This window comes from Protopterus annectens, chromosome 9.part0 (genome assembly GCF_019279795.1).
Source record: "Protopterus annectens isolate FY-2018-M chromosome 9.part0, PAN1.0, whole genome shotgun sequence".
NCBI lineage: Eukaryota > Metazoa > Chordata > Ceratodontiformes > Protopteridae > Protopterus > Protopterus annectens.
In genome coordinates this window covers 175,188,926-175,208,444 of record NC_056743.1, presented here as the reverse complement: position 1 = coordinate 175,208,444, position 19,519 = coordinate 175,188,926, and the positions used below count along the sequence as shown (strand labels likewise).

Sequence of the window (19,519 nt, the reverse complement as noted above, 5' to 3'; positions counted from 1 at the left end):
ACTGTACCCTGCAAAGACTTACCATGGAATTATTAGCAAAAGGTGATGGCCTTGGAGATCCAAGTTGAAATATTCTGCTTGGACACTGCCTTCCCCAGGGCTCTGGGGTGGAATGATATGAAAAGTTGGTCAGCCTGTCTGATAGACTTGGTGTTGTGCAGGTAGAATCTAATTTGTCTGCATACATCTAGAGAATGCAGCACTCTCTCACTGCCTCCTTGTGGATTTGGGAAAAAGACGGGCAAGTGTATGGCCTGATTGAGGGACAGGTCATTGACCGCCTTGGGCATGAAGGATGGGTTTGTCCTGAGGGTAACTCTGTCCTTGTGGAAAATGAGGGAGGGAGGGCTTGGAGTTCAGACACCCTTCTGGCTGATGTTAGACCACTAACGGAACAGCTTTCCAAGTACAATGCTTTAGGGAAGCTTTATCTGCTGGCTCAAAGGGCAGGAGTGTAAGCTTCTCGAGCACGTAGTTAAGGTTCCAAGGCGGAGGAGAGGGTTTCCTGGGGGGTCTGAGATGAAGTACCCCTTTAAGGAAGAGTTTGGAAGGAAGTCTGGATGCTAATAAAGGGGTCCAGAGGCAGGCATGCAGAAATAGCAAACGGATGGGCTTTGATGGATGAATAAGCCAACCCAATCTGTAGTAGCTCACACAAATAGGACAGCACTAGAGGCAGTTCACTAAGAAGCAGGTCCAGCTGTCTTTTACAGCACCAAATAGTGAATCTTTTCCACTTTGAAAGATGTAATTTTCTTGTGTTTGGTTTCCTGGTCTCCTGCAGGACATTGAGCACGTCCTTACTGTAAAAGTGTCTGAAGGGGATCAGAATCCTATCAGGCACAGGGTTAAGTGTAGAAGCTGCCAATGTGGATGAATTAGTGACCCCTTGTGCTGTGTAAAAAGTCCCCTCGGGGGGGTAACTTGTGGTGATTGCCCTTGGACAAATGTAGGAGTAAGGGGAACCAGTGCTGTCTAGGCAAGTAGGGAGTCACCAACAAGATTTTTGGGTTGTCCTGCTGTAGTTTTAGCATGACCTTCTGAATGAGTGGGAACGGGGGAATGCATATAGATATTTCCCCTTCCAGGAAATTGAGAAGGCATTTGTTGCCAGTGCCTGTAGTTCTGGTGTCCTGGTGCAGAAGTCAGGAGGTTGCCTGTTGGTGGAGGCAAACAGGTCTATTTGAGGTATACACCACCTGTGGACCAGATCCAGGAAGACATCTTTGTGAAGCATCCATTCATGGTTGTTTGTGCTGGTTCTGCTCAAATAATCTGCTTGTGAGTTGTGGAGAGAGGGAATGTTGGTCACCTGCAGGGTTATTTCCCCATGAGGTAGCCAATTCCCAAACCAAAAGGGCTAGTCTGCAGAGCAGGCAGAACTTCGTCCCTCCCTGTTTGTTGATATACCACAGTACAGTGGTGTTGTCTGTGTATATCAGAAGTGGTCCCTGTTGTCGAAAGGGAGAAATGCCTGGAGGGCTAGAAGGCTTGTCCTCATCTCTTCAACATTGATGTGTTCTGATTTCTGGTGATTTGGCTACAGGCCCTGTACCTTTCGCTGGCCAAGGGGGGCTCCCCACTCCAGGTCTGAGGTATCTGTGTGCATGACCTGAGTGGGTTGAGGTGGTTAAAGAGGAAGGCCTAGGCTATGATTCACTTGATCCAACCAGCATAGTGTTTCATTTTTGTAGGCAGGGTAGTAGGGGCACAATGTGCTCCAGAGGATGGCTGTGTTGCTTCCAGATTGACCAAAGGTACCACTGTAGCTTTTTCGTGTGCAATCTTGCTAAAGGAAGCATGGGTATACTAGCTGCCATATAGCCCAGAAGTTTGAGGTACTGCCTTTCAGTCAACTCTGTGGAGTGAAGGACCACAAGGAGATGTTCGGTCAATGAACTCACTTTTGGTGGGGGTAGGTATGCCTCCATGAGATCTTAGCAGATCCTGCACCCGAGGAACACAATTTCTTGAGTTGGTTGAAGATGACAGTTTGGGAGGTTTATCTGAAATCTCAGAGAATGAAGGAGGGTCACCACAGAGTGGATGTGGCCTTGTAGAGTTTCTTGGCTGGCAGCCTGGATCAGCATGTCATCCAGATAACAGAATATCTGTATTCTCTTTGTCCTGCAGTAAGCCGCTAATGGTGTCAAGCATTTGGTGAAGACTCTGGGTGTGGTGGAGAGTCCAAAGGACAAGGCAAAGAATTCTAAGTGAGAGGAACCCACCAAGAATCTCAAGTATTTCCGGTGGGTGGGTTTGATCGAGATATGGAGATAAGCATCCTTTATATCTAATGTAGCCAATAATTCTTTTGGAATTATGAGAGGGAAAAGGGCTGGCAGGGTCAGCATTTTGAAGGTAGGAACCTTTATAAAAAGGTTGAGATAGGATTGGTCTAGAATAGGTCTCCAGGGTCCGTCCTTCCTGGGAACCAGAAAGAGCCTCGAGTAGAATCCTCTTCCTTTTGCAGTTGGGGGAACTGTCTCTATGGAACCCTGATCTAATGGGGTCTGCACTACTGGATGCAAGAGGTGCAGTTGCTGAGTAGGTGGTCGTGGTGTATGCCTCGCCCTATGGGTGGGGAGATCCAGGACATAAAATAACAGTTTTGAAGTATGGACAGGACCCACTTGTCTGAGGTGAGATGGGTTCAAACAGGGAGACAGTGAGAGAGGCGAGCAGACAGTGGTACAGAAGGAAGGAGGGAGGGGAGGAGGCAAGGGTGTCAGGTAATCAGATGGTACCTGCTCTGTCCTGAAAGGGAGTTCTCTGGCTAGAGGGAGGTGATGCTCTAGCTGGAGGGGGTTGTTTCCTTGTGGGCTTACGAGGCCTTGATAACCTTGAGTTTTTGCTGGATAGTTTCTGTGAAACTTAGGGATTGGTGAAACCAGTAAATGTTTAAGGTCCTGCATTTCTTTGCCTTTTTGCTGCAGAGATTTGAAGAGGTTTGCTACTTTAGAACCAAAAAGTGCAGCATTGTCCAAAGGAGCATCAATGTGCTTCACCCTTAAATCATCCCGCAGGGGTCGTAGGTGAAAGCCAAGAATATCTCTGTAAGGCAGATGTTGAGGTGAAAGCCAGGAGTATCTGCGTAAGGCAAATGTTGATGCTGCTGACCTGGATGAGGATTCAGCAGCATCGTAACTACACTTGCTAGAGTGTCTGGTGACTTGAGAAGAGAGAGCCAGGAGAGAGGACAATGATGCTTTGGCAGGGGAGTCTGTAATATCTGCCAGGTGTTTGGTGGCAGATTCTAAGAGGGACAAGGCACACTTGGCCATGTGAGTCTGGTAGTTTGAGGCTCTGAAGGCCAAGGTAGCTGAAGTATGTATCTTTTTTCCCAACCTTTCCATGGTCTTGCTGTCTTTTTTAGTAGGGAGAATGGTGGTAGAAGGTAGGAATTTGGAAGTTTTGTCTGTAGAGACCGATATAGTGGCAGGATCAGCAGGTGGGCACTTAATCAGATGCTTGGCAGTGTCAGGCACCTTGTAAAGCCTGTCTGGTCTGCGTGGGGCAGACAGTTGGGAGTCAGGGTTCAGAAATGCTGAAGAGAAGGAATCTAAAAAGGAAGGCAGGATAGGAAGGACAGCAGATGGACTGGGTGTTTGCATTTGAATGAGATTGTAATACCTCTTTTGTACCTCCAGCATTTCTGAAGATTCCCATTTAAAGAGTTCCATCATTCTGCAAACAGTTTCACCAAAGGTCAAGTCTTCAACTGGGGAGTCAGGGTCCACTGACCCTTCCTCTGGGGATCCGTATCCCAAGGGGGAAAATAGTTGAGAGTTGTAAGACAGTGATTCCTCTGAGGAATCTGAAAGGACTTTCTCTTCCCTAGTAACTGTCTCAGTAGGCTGAGGCCTACGGCTAAAGGGAGGAGGAGAAGTGAAATCAGTGACAGCAGTGGTAGGCGTCAATGCCATAAAGGCACTGAAAAAGCTTTGACTGAAAGCTTGCCAATCAGGCAAGGTTTCTGTTGTGGGAAATGTGTTTTCTCTTTTCCCTTCTCTTAAGTGGTTCAGTGGACACCTGCCTAGAAACTGGTGATTGCAGGGGTTCGGAGGACTCAGATGGTTCCTCAGTAAACGCAGCCCTCCCCGACATCCGAAACAGGTGCCTGAAAAGCCTCTGCGGACGTGCTCTCGCCTAGGATAGTGCGATGTCCTAGGAGGTACCCATGATATCCGGAGTGCCAGGTCCAGAGCCTGGAACCATGCTGATGTCGGCCACAAGTTGGGGATTGGTCAGAAGAGGCCCAGCAGTAGATGAAGTCCGTAAGGTCCTGGCCTTCTTCTTTGGTGGTTCTGCGCAGACCTTTAAGGAGCCCTCCATCCGTAAAGTAAGCTGCTTCAGACGTTGGTTTTCAAGGTAAAGATTAAGTGCATGCAAGTGACTAGGTAGTGTCTTAGGCACGAACGCCTGGCAAACAGGGCAGGCCTTGTGGTCATGTGACCATCCCAAACAGAAAACGCACTTATCATGGGCGTCCTTATGAGGGATCTGGCGGCTGCACTGACACTTACCCTTTTTGGATGTCATGAACGAGCAATGCTAATTTACAGAAGGACTGAAAAGGTACCCAATGGGGTACTTATCTTATAAAATGAATCAGACATCAGCTGTAGCAGAAACACCTGGTGTACGACTGAGGGCTGGTGCGTGCTGACATTACCTTTATGGCCCACGTACTCTCGGCCACGTCAGATGTCTAGCACATCTTGGAGGGACTGAAAGCTTTTGGATACTGGCCGTACGTACACAAGACTACAGGAGTAAACCCATATAGAGAATACTGCAACATGGGAATAGAAGGACATCATTGAGGTCTGCAGATAAAGAGCTTCTTGCTATATCCAAACCCTTGAACCAGGACAATAGCGTGAATTGTGTCTTAAAATAAAACTAGTAACAAAAGATTAAGACACAAGTTGGAATTACAGCTAGCTGCATCACGTAAAATCTGAACGTATTAAACCACTTAGATCGGTAAATGTAAAACCAACAAAATTTATTAAAAATATAGTCAAGCGCTTTCGCCCCTAACAATACTGGGACTCCATTAGAACTAAATTAAATCAAAATTACATCCATAAATATTCTACTACTCTACAATGTCATGTGACACTAATCAATTAAATAAAAAAGAAACTTAATTCTAAAAGGTACAAAGCTCATAAACTCTCAACTTAAAGCTAGAAAACACACTTCCACAGAAAATTCCTATTAGAAATACACTGCTGTGAAAAATTACTATAAAAAAAAATAACTTATAAGAAACTCATTTAAAAAAATAGAATATTTCATTTAGTTCTGATGAAGTTCCATTATTGTTAAGAGACGAAAGTGCTTGACAATCTTTTAATAAAGTTTGTTGGTTTTACTTTTACCAATCTAAATGGTTTACTACATTCGGATTTTATGTGATGCGGCTAGCTGTAATTCCAACTGGTGTCTTAATTTTTTGCAACAGACAGCTGGACAAAGCCTATACTTTCACTACGTTGCAAGTGTGTGGAATGCACTCACATTACCTGTAAGAACTACTACTAAACTATGTACCTTCAAAACTGTACTAAAACAGCACATGAGGAAATCCTTCTATGTTGCACAACTTATAAACAAAAGTATGGCATCTAAGCCTAAGGAAGTCATTATTCCACTGTATTCGGCATTCATCAGACCTATCGAGTATAATGCACCCTATGGGATGTACATAACCAGGCATATCCAACAACTGGAATGTCCACAGAGGTTCCTCACTAAAAGAATACAGGACTTAAGTAAAATGTCTTATGCAGGTCGCCTCAAAGCTCTATCCCTGACATACAGGGCATTGTCAGACCCCACTCTGATGGCCCTCCTGCATAACCACATAACAAAAAGCACCAGAATTACATGTTCTAAAGACTTAAACCTTGCCTGTGATATAGATAGGACCTGCTGGAGAGACTTGCATGTACCCACAGATTACTTTGTCTCTGGAACACGCCTCCCCATCCATGTGAAGCAGAGTTTCTCCCTAATCCAATTCAAGTGCAACCTGGACAACTGGATGGGGAACAGGAAATTCATCCTTGGTTTGGCACCTATATCTTTAATGGATGGAGGCAACCTGCAAATGGTTCCTCTCCTAGGAACTAGCTTGTAAATGTTTCATCTCCCAAGACCCTGCTTACACTTATCAAGGGTATCAGAACTTCTCCAAGATTTGGGATGCATGACTAGACTTTAAAGCCTCTTGTGGTTGTTAGCCTAGTAAACATCTATGAATAATTCCTGGCTGTGTCCATCTACTGAACCAGGTTAACCACCTCCCCAGACCAAACTAATTCCCCCTTCACTCTCTCTCATAATCTCTCCTCTTATCCCTCCCGCCTACACACTTTTTACTTATATTTCCAGTAATATAGGATTGTTCTATTTACAGTAATATCCAGTGATCTCCCTGTCACAATGTACCATTAAATTGTGTTTTAATACTGAATTTATTCTATTTTATAAAATTTGCATATATCAGTCTGTAACTGGAGCTTTTCTCCTCCAGTAAAATTGCATTTTTGTTTATAAAAACATACAGTGATCTCCTTGTCACAATGTACTTATAACTTGTAATTCTTGTAATATTGTATTTTTCTGTTCTAAAAAAAAATGTATTCCTCTGTTTTTTAAAGTGTGCACATATCAGTCTAACTGGAACTTTTTTACCTGGGCATCCAATGAAAATGGGTTCTTTCTGACACAGACTTTCCCAATAAATAAATGTCAAATAAAATAAAATAAAAATATATAAGGGAATTAAGCTAGAAATTTCAAATGCTACATGAAAGAGGTGGGTGTAAAAAGTAAAATTTTAAGATAGAAGCTTACAAGGACAAAAATACTAAACTTGTAGTTAGATAAAAATACCTAAAAAGCTCTTAACAGATTGATCTGTGTCTGTAGTGATATGTTGGCAAACAAGATTGAAGTATAGCAGGTTGACTGAGGCATTACAGGTAGATGGAGAAGTTTGTTAGTTGGATTGGAGAGTCTTGAAAATGCAGCTGAGTCAGATCCGAGGTCATATCTAAGGCCCAATCATTGAGGAACGAATGAAAAGGACATCAGATCTTTACATTCAACCTATGCAGAAAAATTTTACTCAAGACTGACAAAATCTGGCAAAAAGAAACAACTGCATAGAAACATTACCAGTAAAGTCAGTCTACTTTTCATAAAAACTGTAGAATACTACAGTATGGCAACTGACAACCTATCTTTATGGAAGACTAAGCAGGACTGTTCACACAAATGATATACAACACACGTGGAAATCAAAAGAGCTAGCAGAAAGAGGAGTTTTGCACAAGATAGAATTTACACAGCAGGAAAAATGGAGATCGTATGTAAGAAGGCTGAGCTGTGAGTATTAAGATAGGGTCCCATGGATGAGGGTGTTTCAAGTTGAAAATACCTCTAAAAAGATTTAAGTGACACTCCTGCTCCCATGGCAAAGAGGGATGAAACTCCAAAAGCAACCCAGATGACTCCTGTTTGGTTAGCGGAATGGGCACTGGAGAGAGCAGGGAGGATAGGACTGGAGTGAGAAACTGTTGCCAGCTCACCCATCCCGGGGGTAGTAGTCCTGGCTCACACAAGTGACATCTACAGGGAGCAGTAAAGGTTACACCTACAGAACTGTAGCCTACATAGCATAACCAGCCTGGGGGCAGAAATTAGCATGCATGTGGAGGTATGCATGCTTCCCATTATTAACAGCTCTAATGGAGTTCTCATGTGCTACTGCGGGGATTAGGAACATCAAAGGGAGATGAAAGTCCACTGGATCTTGCAGTCTCACTCAATTCCTACTGCCTGGCTCTTGCCTCTTCAAGGAAATGAATGGGCTGATTAGGACTTTCAGACAAGGAGGCAAGTACCCTCTAGTCCAAGTTGGTGTGCGCCTGACTTTGCTCTTGAGAGATGAATGAAAAGGTCAATGGCCAAAGGAAGGGAGCCACTAAGACCCAGTCGACAGGAAAAAAAAAGAGAGACTTTTGCAGCTAACTGATGGCACCATTATCAATATGTTAATAAGTTAAACCTGCTAAGTACCACTGATACATTTCAGGGCCAACCTCAGGAGCAATCTCTCATTAAATGACTTTCTCACCCATCAGTAGGTAAGTGGAAACTGACAGATTTCTAACCCAGGACTAAAGGATGAAGCTGATAAGATGATCACAGCCTTATAAAGTTTGAAATAATCTGCCAGGGACTAGGCATCAAAAGGATTGTAGTATGTTAAACTATCAAGTAAGTACTGCAGACAAGAATTCAGCAGACCACTGACGTTATCTTGAGACAGAGTGGATACGGGAGCAAGCTAAAGGGTGGTCGCCTCCCCATTTATCAACCAAAAAAATCAAAATGTTTCCACTTAACAGAGTGCATGAATCTGGATGAATTTCTCTACTGTCAGAAAACTCCAGGAAACCTAATCTAATATCTTGAAAGTACAGTTGTGTAAGAACTTGCCCTAACACTAGATGTCCTACTGATCAATGTTGCAGTACTCTAAAGAGATGAGTTGTAGCTCCCTGACATCTGTCCGGCGTACCAAATCTTCACCTTCCTAGGATGTACATCTGAATGATGACCTCAGCTAGTTGGTGAAGGGGTATAAGGGCTGTAGTTGCGTATGAGATCCTCAGACTACATCTAAGGCAATGAGCCCTAAATAAAACCAAGGAAGAAGATTGGTCAGCTTGGTGGGGCTTATTTTGACAAGGTAAGCAAGTTCCTCTTCAAAGGTTGTAAAATCCTGAGATATGTGCGTGTGTGTGTGTAGGCATAGTGTTTGTGCCAATAGGGAGAGGGAGAAAAAAGAAGCGAAGGAGGCTAAGGTGGGAGGGAAGGAATATTTCAACAGTGATCAATAGGACATCTACTTTTTTTGGCAAGTTCTTACACAATTGCACTATGTCCTGAATGAGTCACTGTTGCAGTATTCTTAACAGATGGGTGATTCCCAGAGCTGGAGCGAGAGAGAGAAGGGTGGCAGGTTTTAAAAAAAAAAAGGAAAAGATGAAGAACCCATGAGACCAGACACAATAATTCTAGCTAACAGTGGCCTGAATCTGGAGAAGATGAATAGCTTGTAGTGTTTTCTGAAGGTGTGAACAGATGACCAGGTAGCCATTTCTAAAACAGACCTGGTATTCACCCCCTTGTAGAAGGCACCTGATGAAGCTACTGCTCGAGTAGCTGTGCTTTTGGCCATGTGGGTAAATTCTTTCCACGGTGAGTGCAGCAGAAAGAAATAGCCTTTGAGATCCAGGAAGCAATAGCTTATTTAGAAACTGGTTGTCCCAACCTGGAGTTCATAAATGAGATGAACAGCTGATCTGTTTTTTTCAGATATCCTTAGACAGTTGAGGTTTTACCTGAACAAAACTATGAATGTTTAAGGAGTGCAAGATTCTTTCCCACCTATTTTGGGGGTTGAGGAAAAAGTAGCCAGACTGATTGCTTGGTTGAAGGTTAGCTCATTAACCACTTTTTGCATGAAGGATGGATTTGACCTGAAGCTTACACTGTCTTTGTGGAAGACGAGAAAAGGAGAAGTAGCCATGAGAGTATGGAGATCTGTGACCCTGGAGGCTGAAGTCAAGACTAGGAGCAGCGCTGTTTTCAAAGTGCAGAACTTTAGAGTAGATAAAACAACCAGTTCAAAATGTGGCAAAGTGAGCTTTTCCAAAAAAATTAAGGTCCCATGGTGGGATGATAGGCTTCCTTGGGGGGTTTAAGGTGTAAAACTCCCCTCAGAAAATGCATAACCTCTGTCTTAGACATGAGAGGGGGCTCCAAAGGTAGGCAAGCATTAATGGCAGATAAATGAGCCTTAATGGAAGAGTAGGCCAACCCTGAATGTAATAAGTCACACAAGTAGTGGGGTACTGTGGGGGGTGTCCAACAGAAGGGGGTTGGAGTTTGCATTTAAGGCACAAGAAAGAAAATCTCTTCTACTTGGCTGTGTAAGATTTCCAGGTGTTAGGTATCCTGACCTTCTGTAAGAGTTGAAAAACTTCTTCAAAAAATGGGCGTCTTGAAGGGATTACATTTTTATTCTCCAGAAGGGTCAGATTGGGATGAAGGAGCTGCCCTTTATGTTAAGTGATTAGATCTGGTTTTGGAGGGACTCTCCAATAATTTCCCTTTAATAGGTGAAACAAGAACAAGAACTAGTGCTCTGTTGGCCAGTAAGGTGCCAAAAACAGGAGTTTTGGAGACTCCTTCGGGACCTTAAAAAGAGCCTTGGGAGCAGATGCGGGAGGAGGGGGCTGTCCATAAAGAAACTTCCCCATCCATTGGAAGGAGAAGGCATATGTCCTCCAGGCTACAGGTGATACGTTTCCTGTGAAGAAAAATGAGAGCAAGTGATGCTTGGGAGAGGCAAAGAGGTCTATCCGGGGAGTCCCCCATCTGAGAGTTATATATTTGAAAACTTTTGTGTTCAAGGACCATTTGTGAGGGTCCCCTGTGTCACTGCTTAGACAGTCTGCCAATACATTCTTCTGAGATTGAATGTACATCACTGTAAGCGTAAGATTCAGCTGAGAGGCTAGTGGTAGAATCTTGTGCCTCCCTGCTTGCTTATGTAACACATCACTGTGGTACTGTCCATAAGCACCAGCTGAGTGCCTAGTTTCCAAAGATCAATGTCTGTTGGGCTTATAGAAGTGCCCTCATTTCCTTTAAGTTAATGTGCTCTTTTAGTAGAGGGGCAGGCCAGTTTCTTTGCACTTTGTGGGCTCCTGTCCAAGCCCCCATGCCCTGACAGAAGCATATGTAAACAGGACTTCGTTGTGTGGGGATGGAGTGAATGGGAGACCTGGGTTGAGCATAACCTGGGTGCTTCACCAAAGCTGTTCCATCTTGATGCAAGGAAGAAGAGGAATGTGGGTATCAAGAGGGTGATACTGTTGGGACAACACTGATATTAGATACCACTGTATTTTCCTTATATGCAGTTTGGCAAGGAGCAGCAATACGGATGGTGGCAGCCATAAGTCCCTGGGCCCTACGAGCTTGTCTAGCTGAGTAATGATCCTTGCTGGAAAGCATTAAGAACTTCATGCTAGGGAGATGACCCTGTCTTGAGGAATACAGGCATGCATGGCAGATGCCCAGACTGCATTCCAGAAAGGTCAGTTGTTGGGTGGGAATGAGCTGGGATTTTTTGTTAATGATGGTGAACCCCAAGAGAGTCAAAAGTCACACAGTGTAATAAAGGATAAAGCCTTTAGTGGAAGATCTCTCAGGTAAGGGAAGATTTGTTTGCCCTGAGTGTGGCAGTAAGCCACTTCCGGGGTCTGAAACTTTGTAAAAACCCTTGGAGTTACAGAAAGACCAAAGGGCAAAGCTGTAAACAGAAAATATAATGACCTAGCAAAGAACCTTAGAACTCTTCTGCACGAAAGACGGATGGGAATATGAAGTTAAGCATTCTTTAGGTCTAAGGATACTAGAAAATCTTGAGGAAGTAGGACGGGTAGTTTGTAAAGACAGCATTTTGAAAGAGAGGAACTCTCAAAAAGGTGTTTAGCTGGGAGATCTCAAGGATAGGCCTCCAGTGACCTTCATTCCTTGGGACAAGAAAGATCTTCAAGTAAAATCTCCTTCCAAAATAGGAAGGGAGGACTTCTTCTATGGTTCCCTGGGCCAGTAAATCTTGTACAACAGGGTTTAGAAAGTGTATCTGGTTGGGAGAGGGTGGCAGTATTCCACCAAGAGTTAGGTAGCTTTCCCCAAGACATAGTGTAACCCTCTTTGATAATACTTAAGACCCACTTGTTCAAGGTTACTGCTTCCCAGAAAGTAAAAGAAAGTCTTTTTGAGAGGGGAGAAAGGTTTGGAGACCGAGGCAGGCTGAAAAGTCACAAGGGTCTACTACCAAACTGAGGCCACCCTCAGAGTTTTTTTTCTGGGGATCTTTTCCTTGAAAAGACTGCCAGCTTGTTAGCCAAAAATGAGGTTGGTATCCAAGGGGGAGTCCAGAATCTTTCACTTGAAATCTTCTGTAATGGGTTAGACTTGTAGTCAGGCATACCACCTGATCACACAGTCAGCAGCTGCTGCCGTAGAAGATGCATCCAAAGCGTCATAACCACGTTATACTGTGCTTGGCTATTTGAGAAGCCTGGGCCACTAGAGACTGCATATGCTGTTTTGACCCTGGTGTTTGGGGCTCTATAATTGTTTTGCTTAAGGACTGAAGCAGAGAGAGCAAGTATTTGGCCATTTGAGTTTAGTAGTTTACAGCTCTGAAGGCTAAAATAGAAGAAGTAGACACTTTCTTATCCCTCCTGTCCCTTGCTTGACTGTCCTTATCACTGGGGAGAACAATAGTGCCAGGGAGCAGCTTGGAAGGTACATCTGAGGCCAGGGATACTGCAGCTGGGTCTAGAGGTACTTTAGTTCATCAGAAACGTTGTAGAACCTGTCTGGCATTTTTTGGAGCTGGAGGTTGAGAATCAGGTGCAGAAGAGTTGGCCTGAAATGCATCTAGGTAAGCATCTAGCACCAAGTGAACTGGAGGAGTAGGAGTGCCCATCTCTAATAAATTGCAGCATCTTTTTTGCACCTAAGACACCTGTCTGGAAAGGCATTCAAAATGCTTCATCATGTTTTGTAACGTTTAGGATGGATCCCCAATGGGTACTTATCTGCTCTGTCAAGCAAAGTTACAGTACCAAGCAACCAAACAATCGCAGTCCATCAGGTGCAAAGACCTGCATTTAGACTGCAAGTGAGAGTCTCTAAGAATCTCGTACATATGTATGTCTTTATACCTCAATGCCCACAAGCAGAGGTCATCATCAGGTTGGACAACATAGGAAGGTAAATCTTTGGTACCACAGCCAGATGTCAGTGAGCTACAACCCATCTGTTAAGAATACTACAGCATTAACTCGGTCAGGACATATTAAGAGACTACAATGCATTCAGAATCCAAATACAGAGTAATCCACAAGGCTCTCCTGAAGTCATATCCTAGAGTCAATGACGTGTTTGAGGGGAGGCCAAGGACAACTGCTTGAAAAGGGGGTACTTCATCTGTGCTTTTCAAAGGGGCACTAACAGTATTATCTTCAGAGCTCTTGATGGATTCTTAATACATTTGGAATCGCAGAAGAAAAGGAAAGGTACATCTGACCACTGCACGTCAGGACTGGGGACTTTGGAGAGAAGAACTGCAGCAGTTTTATGATGCCCTTAGTAGTGAAGATGCTGATTTCTTGCAATCCCCAGAGACTTAAAACATGACCCAACAATATGGGACAAAGGATCTATCCATCAAGGCTGAAGCCCCATTCCAAAAACCTTCAGGAATATTCTAAATGCCTAGCATTTGCATTTGTTGCCCAGATCAGAGTAACACAATTCTGAACGTGGCACAAACAGTGTAATGCACTGCAGACTGTCAAGAGCCCTTGAGGTGCAGCTGTGACTCAATAGGAGTACAGGTGCCCAGAATGGATGCATTCTGCAAACCGCATCTCTTCACCCAGAACAAAACAGCAAAAAGCCCACAGTAAGGCAGAACATAAGGAAAGAGACCCAGGAAAAAGGCCTGCTTCCTTGGAAATGGGGAAGAATTATCTGCAGTGCTGCACCTGATGAACCTGTTGTGCTTCTGGGATAGTCTAGCCTAGTCAACTAACAGGCTGACTCAGACTGGCATTAAGGCATAGAGAAAACACCAAGAAGTGTTAAGATAAAACTCAAAATCACAAACTAACAGACAAGGTCAAAAGGAGGACAGGAGGCAATATGTAGCAAATGCACTCTGTGGGAAAGTACATACAAGTAATTACACAATTCTAAGGCAACATCCCAAAAAAGTCACAGATCTGGAGGAATGAAGATGGAGTTTGTTTATTCATCATTATCCTCAGAAAGTGAATCAACCACAAAGTTCTGTCTCAGTCTAGGAGAAAAGATAATTTGGAGGAGGGTGTCAGGAGTTAGTCAAGAAGGCACAGAAGCACCTTCTGCAAAACAGACACTCATGACCACAGCAGCTAGCCACCACCTTCTTCAGTGCTTACCTTCACACTGTAGTCCATTTGGCTTATAGACATTCTTCTCATCATCGTCAATTGTTGGTGTCCACTGCAGACCTTACTGTTTAGTACTTCATGTCTTCACAAGGTCTTTTCATACCACTGCCTAAGGGCTGGGGATCTGCCTCAAAAATAATAGGTTATAGGGGTACACTAAGCTAACAACCACGGTGGCCTTTATAAGCCTAGCCAAGCATCCCAAAAAAGAAGAAATCCCACTTCTGACAAATGATTTTTTTTGTCAACCAAAGTGAGTGCTTTCATGCATGCACAGTGAAGGCTCCTGATGAAAAATAGCTTGCTACAGCCACATACGTGTCCCTTACTCATATAAATGGCTCCCTGTCACTTCCCAGATTAAAGGAAGGTGTCAGACATATTTCAAACAGCTTGCACAGGATGATGCTTAAGAGCAGAAAGAACGGTCTGCATTGTAGGAGACGGGTACTACTTTTGGCAACTGCTTTGGGATCTACACATTGATCAGGACTTGAAGGTTCCTTCCTCTTGCCATATCTCTTCTTGGGATGAGCTGGTTGTTTGGTCCTGCACAACTCGTGAAGATAGGCAACCTCTTCTTTTCAAGTCAAACAGAACTACCTTACCCTGCTTTTTAGACAAGTTACAGCTGGTGCAGTGACCACTCTAAAAGGTTTATTGGACTTTAGTAAGATGAAAGTCATAAATCAGCAGGCCAGCACAGTATAGTGTGGAAATAAAGATATTTTAATACACCACAAGGGGAGAAAAAGCCCCCCAAAAAGGGACTCACTGACCGATTTCTGCTATTAAAGCCTTCCTCAGTGTTAACCTTTAAACTAACTAAGCACACTTATATACATCCTGGTAATCCGAAGAAAACTCATTGATTGGATACTCATAAGTGCTCATTCAATCCAGGTGGAACAACCCACTCAGTTTAATAATCCACTTTTTCTCCTTGTTATTTAATCAAGTGTGCCATCCAGTTTTGTTAGTCCTGTCTCCTAATATTCTATCAGTGATCGTGAATCTAAAACAAGCAGTAGGATGTATAAGTGAATGCTTATACAAAGCACTAGACTGTCTTTTGTTTCTAATGTCACTAAAATTGTCCGTCATGCATAATCATAATGGTCGAGAAGTCTGCCCAATGTAAAATGCTGAACACGAGCATGTAGCTAAATAAATAACCCAGTCAGTACTGCAGTTAGCCAAAAATTTAATATCAAACACTAAAGATGTATTTTTGCTGGACAACTGTTTAGACTTAACTACATGTGTACAGTGTTCACAGGGGACACAACCATATAACAGCTCTCCAATAATAGTTGTTTGTTGTTGAATTTTAGTACATTCATCACATTGTTTATAGTGACTGAAGTGAGAGCCTAATGTTTTACCTCTCCAAAAAGAAAATAAACATGTAGGCTTAAGAATATCAGATAATCTATGATCGGCTATCAATATGTTCCAGTGGAGATTGACTATATCCATAAGGGTGTTAGTGTTGCGGCCACATTAGCAGAATATTAGGAGACAGGACTAACAAAACTGGACGGTACACTTTATTAAATAACAAAGAGAAGTAGATTATTAAACTGAGTGGGTTGGTCCCACCTGGATTGAATGAGCACTTATGAGTATCCAATCAATGAGTTTTCTTTGGATTACTAGGATGTATATTAGTGTGCTTAGCTAGTTTAAAGTTTAACACTGAGGAAGGCTTTAATAGCTGAAACCGGTCTGTGATTCCATTTTTTGGGGGCTTTTTCTCCCCTTATGGTGTATTAAAGATCTTTATTTCCACACTATACTGGGCTGGCCTGCTGGTTTTTGACTTTGTTCTGTGCTTTTTGGGCCTTGGCACTGGCTGTACTTGCAAGGGCTAGGGTTGTTCACTTTAGTAAGATGACCCAGGGCATGCAACCATGTGCAATGCAGCAGCGCACAAGCCTAGCACTAAGGTCCTGGATTACATATTCCCATATGCCAAATACAGATTCAAGTGACAGCATATGAGCTTCCACATAGTCATCCAGTTGAAGAGAGATGGGTCTTCAATTCAGACTTTGTCATATCAGAAAAAATGTCCTGCCTCACTTCCTGAAGGCTGAGCCAGTACCGGACAGATGTGCACTGTACTTAGTAAAGTGTGAGCCAAATGAGATGCCATGTATATCTTTTTGCTTCAAAGAGCCAAACATTTAGAACACTAACCTAGAGGAAAGTTGTCGAGGTGCAAAGTAACTGTTGTCATTTGAGTAAATGAAAAAGTGACCAGTGTTTGCTGGTTCAAAAAAAAAAAAAGTGTCAACCATTGGAGTAGGATACCTAAAGATTCATCTACACGTTTGGTCTGTATTTGTCAGGGTCCCTAACAAATGCCTTAAAAAATCTCCCTTCAGTATTCATGAGAAGTTTAACAGAACACTCGATGGTACTGACAGGACAGAAGTTGCCAACCTACACATCAACAACCCACAAAGAAGCCAAGGATGGCTTCTCCAGAAGCGGAAAGGCATGCCCTGGTGACAGCAATGCAATTATAAGCTTTGCAACTGCCACTGTCTATTAACCATCAACATAAACACTTTTGGTAAACCATGTCATAAAACAGAAGACTGATGAACCAGTAAAGGTGTCCTAACATTTCTCAGAATGATGTATTCACTGCTCCGGTTGGTGTAAAATATGAGTAAAAGCATTTGTATTTGAGAAAAAGTGTGGGATTGGGTTGGTTTTATTGTATTTATTTATTTATTTTTAATTTCCGTGCAGGATGTATGATCTCATGTACAGCACACTTTGACTGAACCTACTACAGGATAAATGTTCAAAAATATAAGAAATGCCCAAATACTAAATATACATTCTTTTAAATTTTCTGGCTATAACAGCAGTTTTGAAACAAAAATGCCAGCATAATGAAAACCTCATGTACAAACCCTACAACTAAGAACCCAACAATTAGGAATCACGGGAAAATACAAGAGTAACTGAGTCTTGTAGCCACAGTATCTTGCTGATATCCAACTTTTTACTGTACCTCCCACTCCTAAGGTGGGTTAAACCAGTCAAGCCATAGGTGAGTTTATGAATACCCATCCAATTACTCAGTCCATCTGAAGGAAGGTAATGTATTACACTACTTGATCTGCAGGGGGACACTATTCCAGAGGTGGGGATGGCATTGAATAATATTAGTCTCTCCACCATGTTTTATTCATCTGTTGAAGATTTACAGCCATACTTCCAGTATCTGTGGGACTGTGACTTCTACAGGTATAAGAGTAACTTCCAATGGCAGAGAATGTAGGTCATAGATCTCTAAGGAGTCTATATAATACTGAATAAAGTGCTTCCTAACCCTTCTGGTAGCAAATGTTTTTTAAGCAAGTGATGTTAAGAACCTCCAGAGCCTTTATAATTGTTACTCTACTGTGGTAGATCTAAATGGGGTGTTACATTCAATAACTGACAAACATTGACAACAACAGTGATAAATAATAAGGGGGCTCTTACAAAGTTGGGTGACATTCCTTTGGGAATTGGCAGCGCCAGGCAGAAGGATTTCCTGATTACTGTCATTCCATGGTGATTAAAAGAGTGAGAATTATCAACCTACATTCCAAGATTCCCAACTACATTCTAATTCTGAAGTATAGTATTATCTATGCTGTATGCTAGGGAGAAGAGATGACTCCTGGAAGTTGGAAAAGTAAATAATAACTAAAGAAGGTCTCAGCACTAAGTCCTGTGGAGCAGCACTGCTTAACCTTCATACTTTCTGATGCTACACCTGCCACTCGCACCATGACTGCTGCCATTTAACCACCTGGCCATCCTCCTTACCATATAGAAATGTATTTGTAAAACATTTACTTTACTAATTACGTTAGCATGGAGGCTGGTGTTAAATGCCTTGGCCAAATCAAGTTAAGTCCAAAATAAAGTCCACTGTGTGGACAGTATGACTGCTGTCAACAGCTTGTGCTGTCCTTTCAATGCAGTTAACTAACTTCATTAACAAGATCAACCCTTCACAAAGCCAAACTGCTGCAGGTCTAGCCTTATGGGATTTTTAGTGTCAAAGTTTAGCAAATCAGTTATAATATGTTTGATTGCCTTGCAAATGAAACATGCTAGCTTGACGAGTCTATAATTTAGCCTTTAAAAATAGTCACATATAGAAGTACAAAGAAGTCTGATATGGATGTTTTGCTGAGATCACATTTTCCAAAACATTACATAAAGGGCTGACATCAGACTCTTAGATCAAAGCACTTTGCTCCCGTCCCACTGCATGTGATTTACAGAACATTAGGAAGATGTACTTTTAGAGACAATGATGCCTCATTCTAATATCTGTCATACTTACCACAGTCATATAATGTAGCATTCTACCATCAACTCTGCCTTCATCAAACTGTGTCTTGTACTGAGGCAGTCCAATATCATCAAGCCACCCTAGAAAAGAGGAAGCATCTTTATCTGTAAAACAACTACATGAAACGTATGTGCTTTTAATTATTAATTCAAGATACTTCAAGGGTATACTGCATCATGGGCGGACAATGTTTTATGTGAAACCACTTAAAAGTAAATAACAGCACTCACCACATGGCCAGTTAAGTTACAACAAAACCTACCTTTATATTCTGTGAATTTTACACAGTAACCAGATGATTATGAATCAATGTTACAGTGAAACATAAAAAGAAGCTATGTACGTACAACATTCCATCTGTGTTGTCCACTTTCATTCTTCCTCAACTTATGGGTTCGGATCCGACTCGACTGTTACACTACCTCAAGGCTCCTGTTTTTAGTGGTTTAGGTAAGCAGAGATCCAATATGCTGTAGACAAACGAAATGCACTCTGCCAGCCATCTAGCTAGAGTTACCTTTGTAACCATTTCCTTTGCACATAAGTTGGGTGAATCAAACAAGTGGTTTGTTTTTTTAATTTCTTTTGTTCTATTCAGGTAGAAATGTAACCGTCTATGAACATCCAGCTAGTGCAACATATATTCTTCTTTATTTATAAAGTCTGGGAAGAATACTGGCAGGTTAATGGCCTAGTTAATGTTGGATTCTTACACCACCTTAGGTAAGAAGGGAGCATTGGTACGTAAAGTGACACTATCCTTGTAGAAAATAAAGACCAGGAGCTTAGAAGATGATGCTTGAAGTTCTGAAATTCTTCTAGCGGGTGTAATTGCAACTAAAAAGACAGATTTACAGGACAAAAATTTTAAATCACATTTAGCAGCAGGTACAAAGGGAGAATGTGCAAAGGCCTGTGGTACCAAAGTTTAATCCCATGGTGATAAAGGATCTTTATAAGGAGGTCCAAGTAGAAGAGTACCTTTCAAAAAGGCTCTGCACTGTTTACAGGAAGCCAGGGACGAATTCTGAAAACTAAT

The 19,519-nt window shown here is 42.5% G+C and overlaps 1 protein-coding gene across 1 annotated transcript in view; it reads right to left on the bottom strand.

Moving 5' to 3' along the window:
* PPFIBP1 (PPFIA binding protein 1) overlaps positions 1-19,519 on the bottom strand; it is a 2,404,664-nt gene that overhangs the window by 676,150 nt on the left and 1,708,995 nt on the right. Inside the window, exon 21 of the mRNA XM_044082713.1 lies at positions 18,472-18,560. Within this exon, the coding sequence (XP_043938648.1) occupies positions 18,472-18,560 (89 nt within the window). The remainder of the gene's footprint in view (positions 1-18,471; positions 18,561-19,519) is intronic.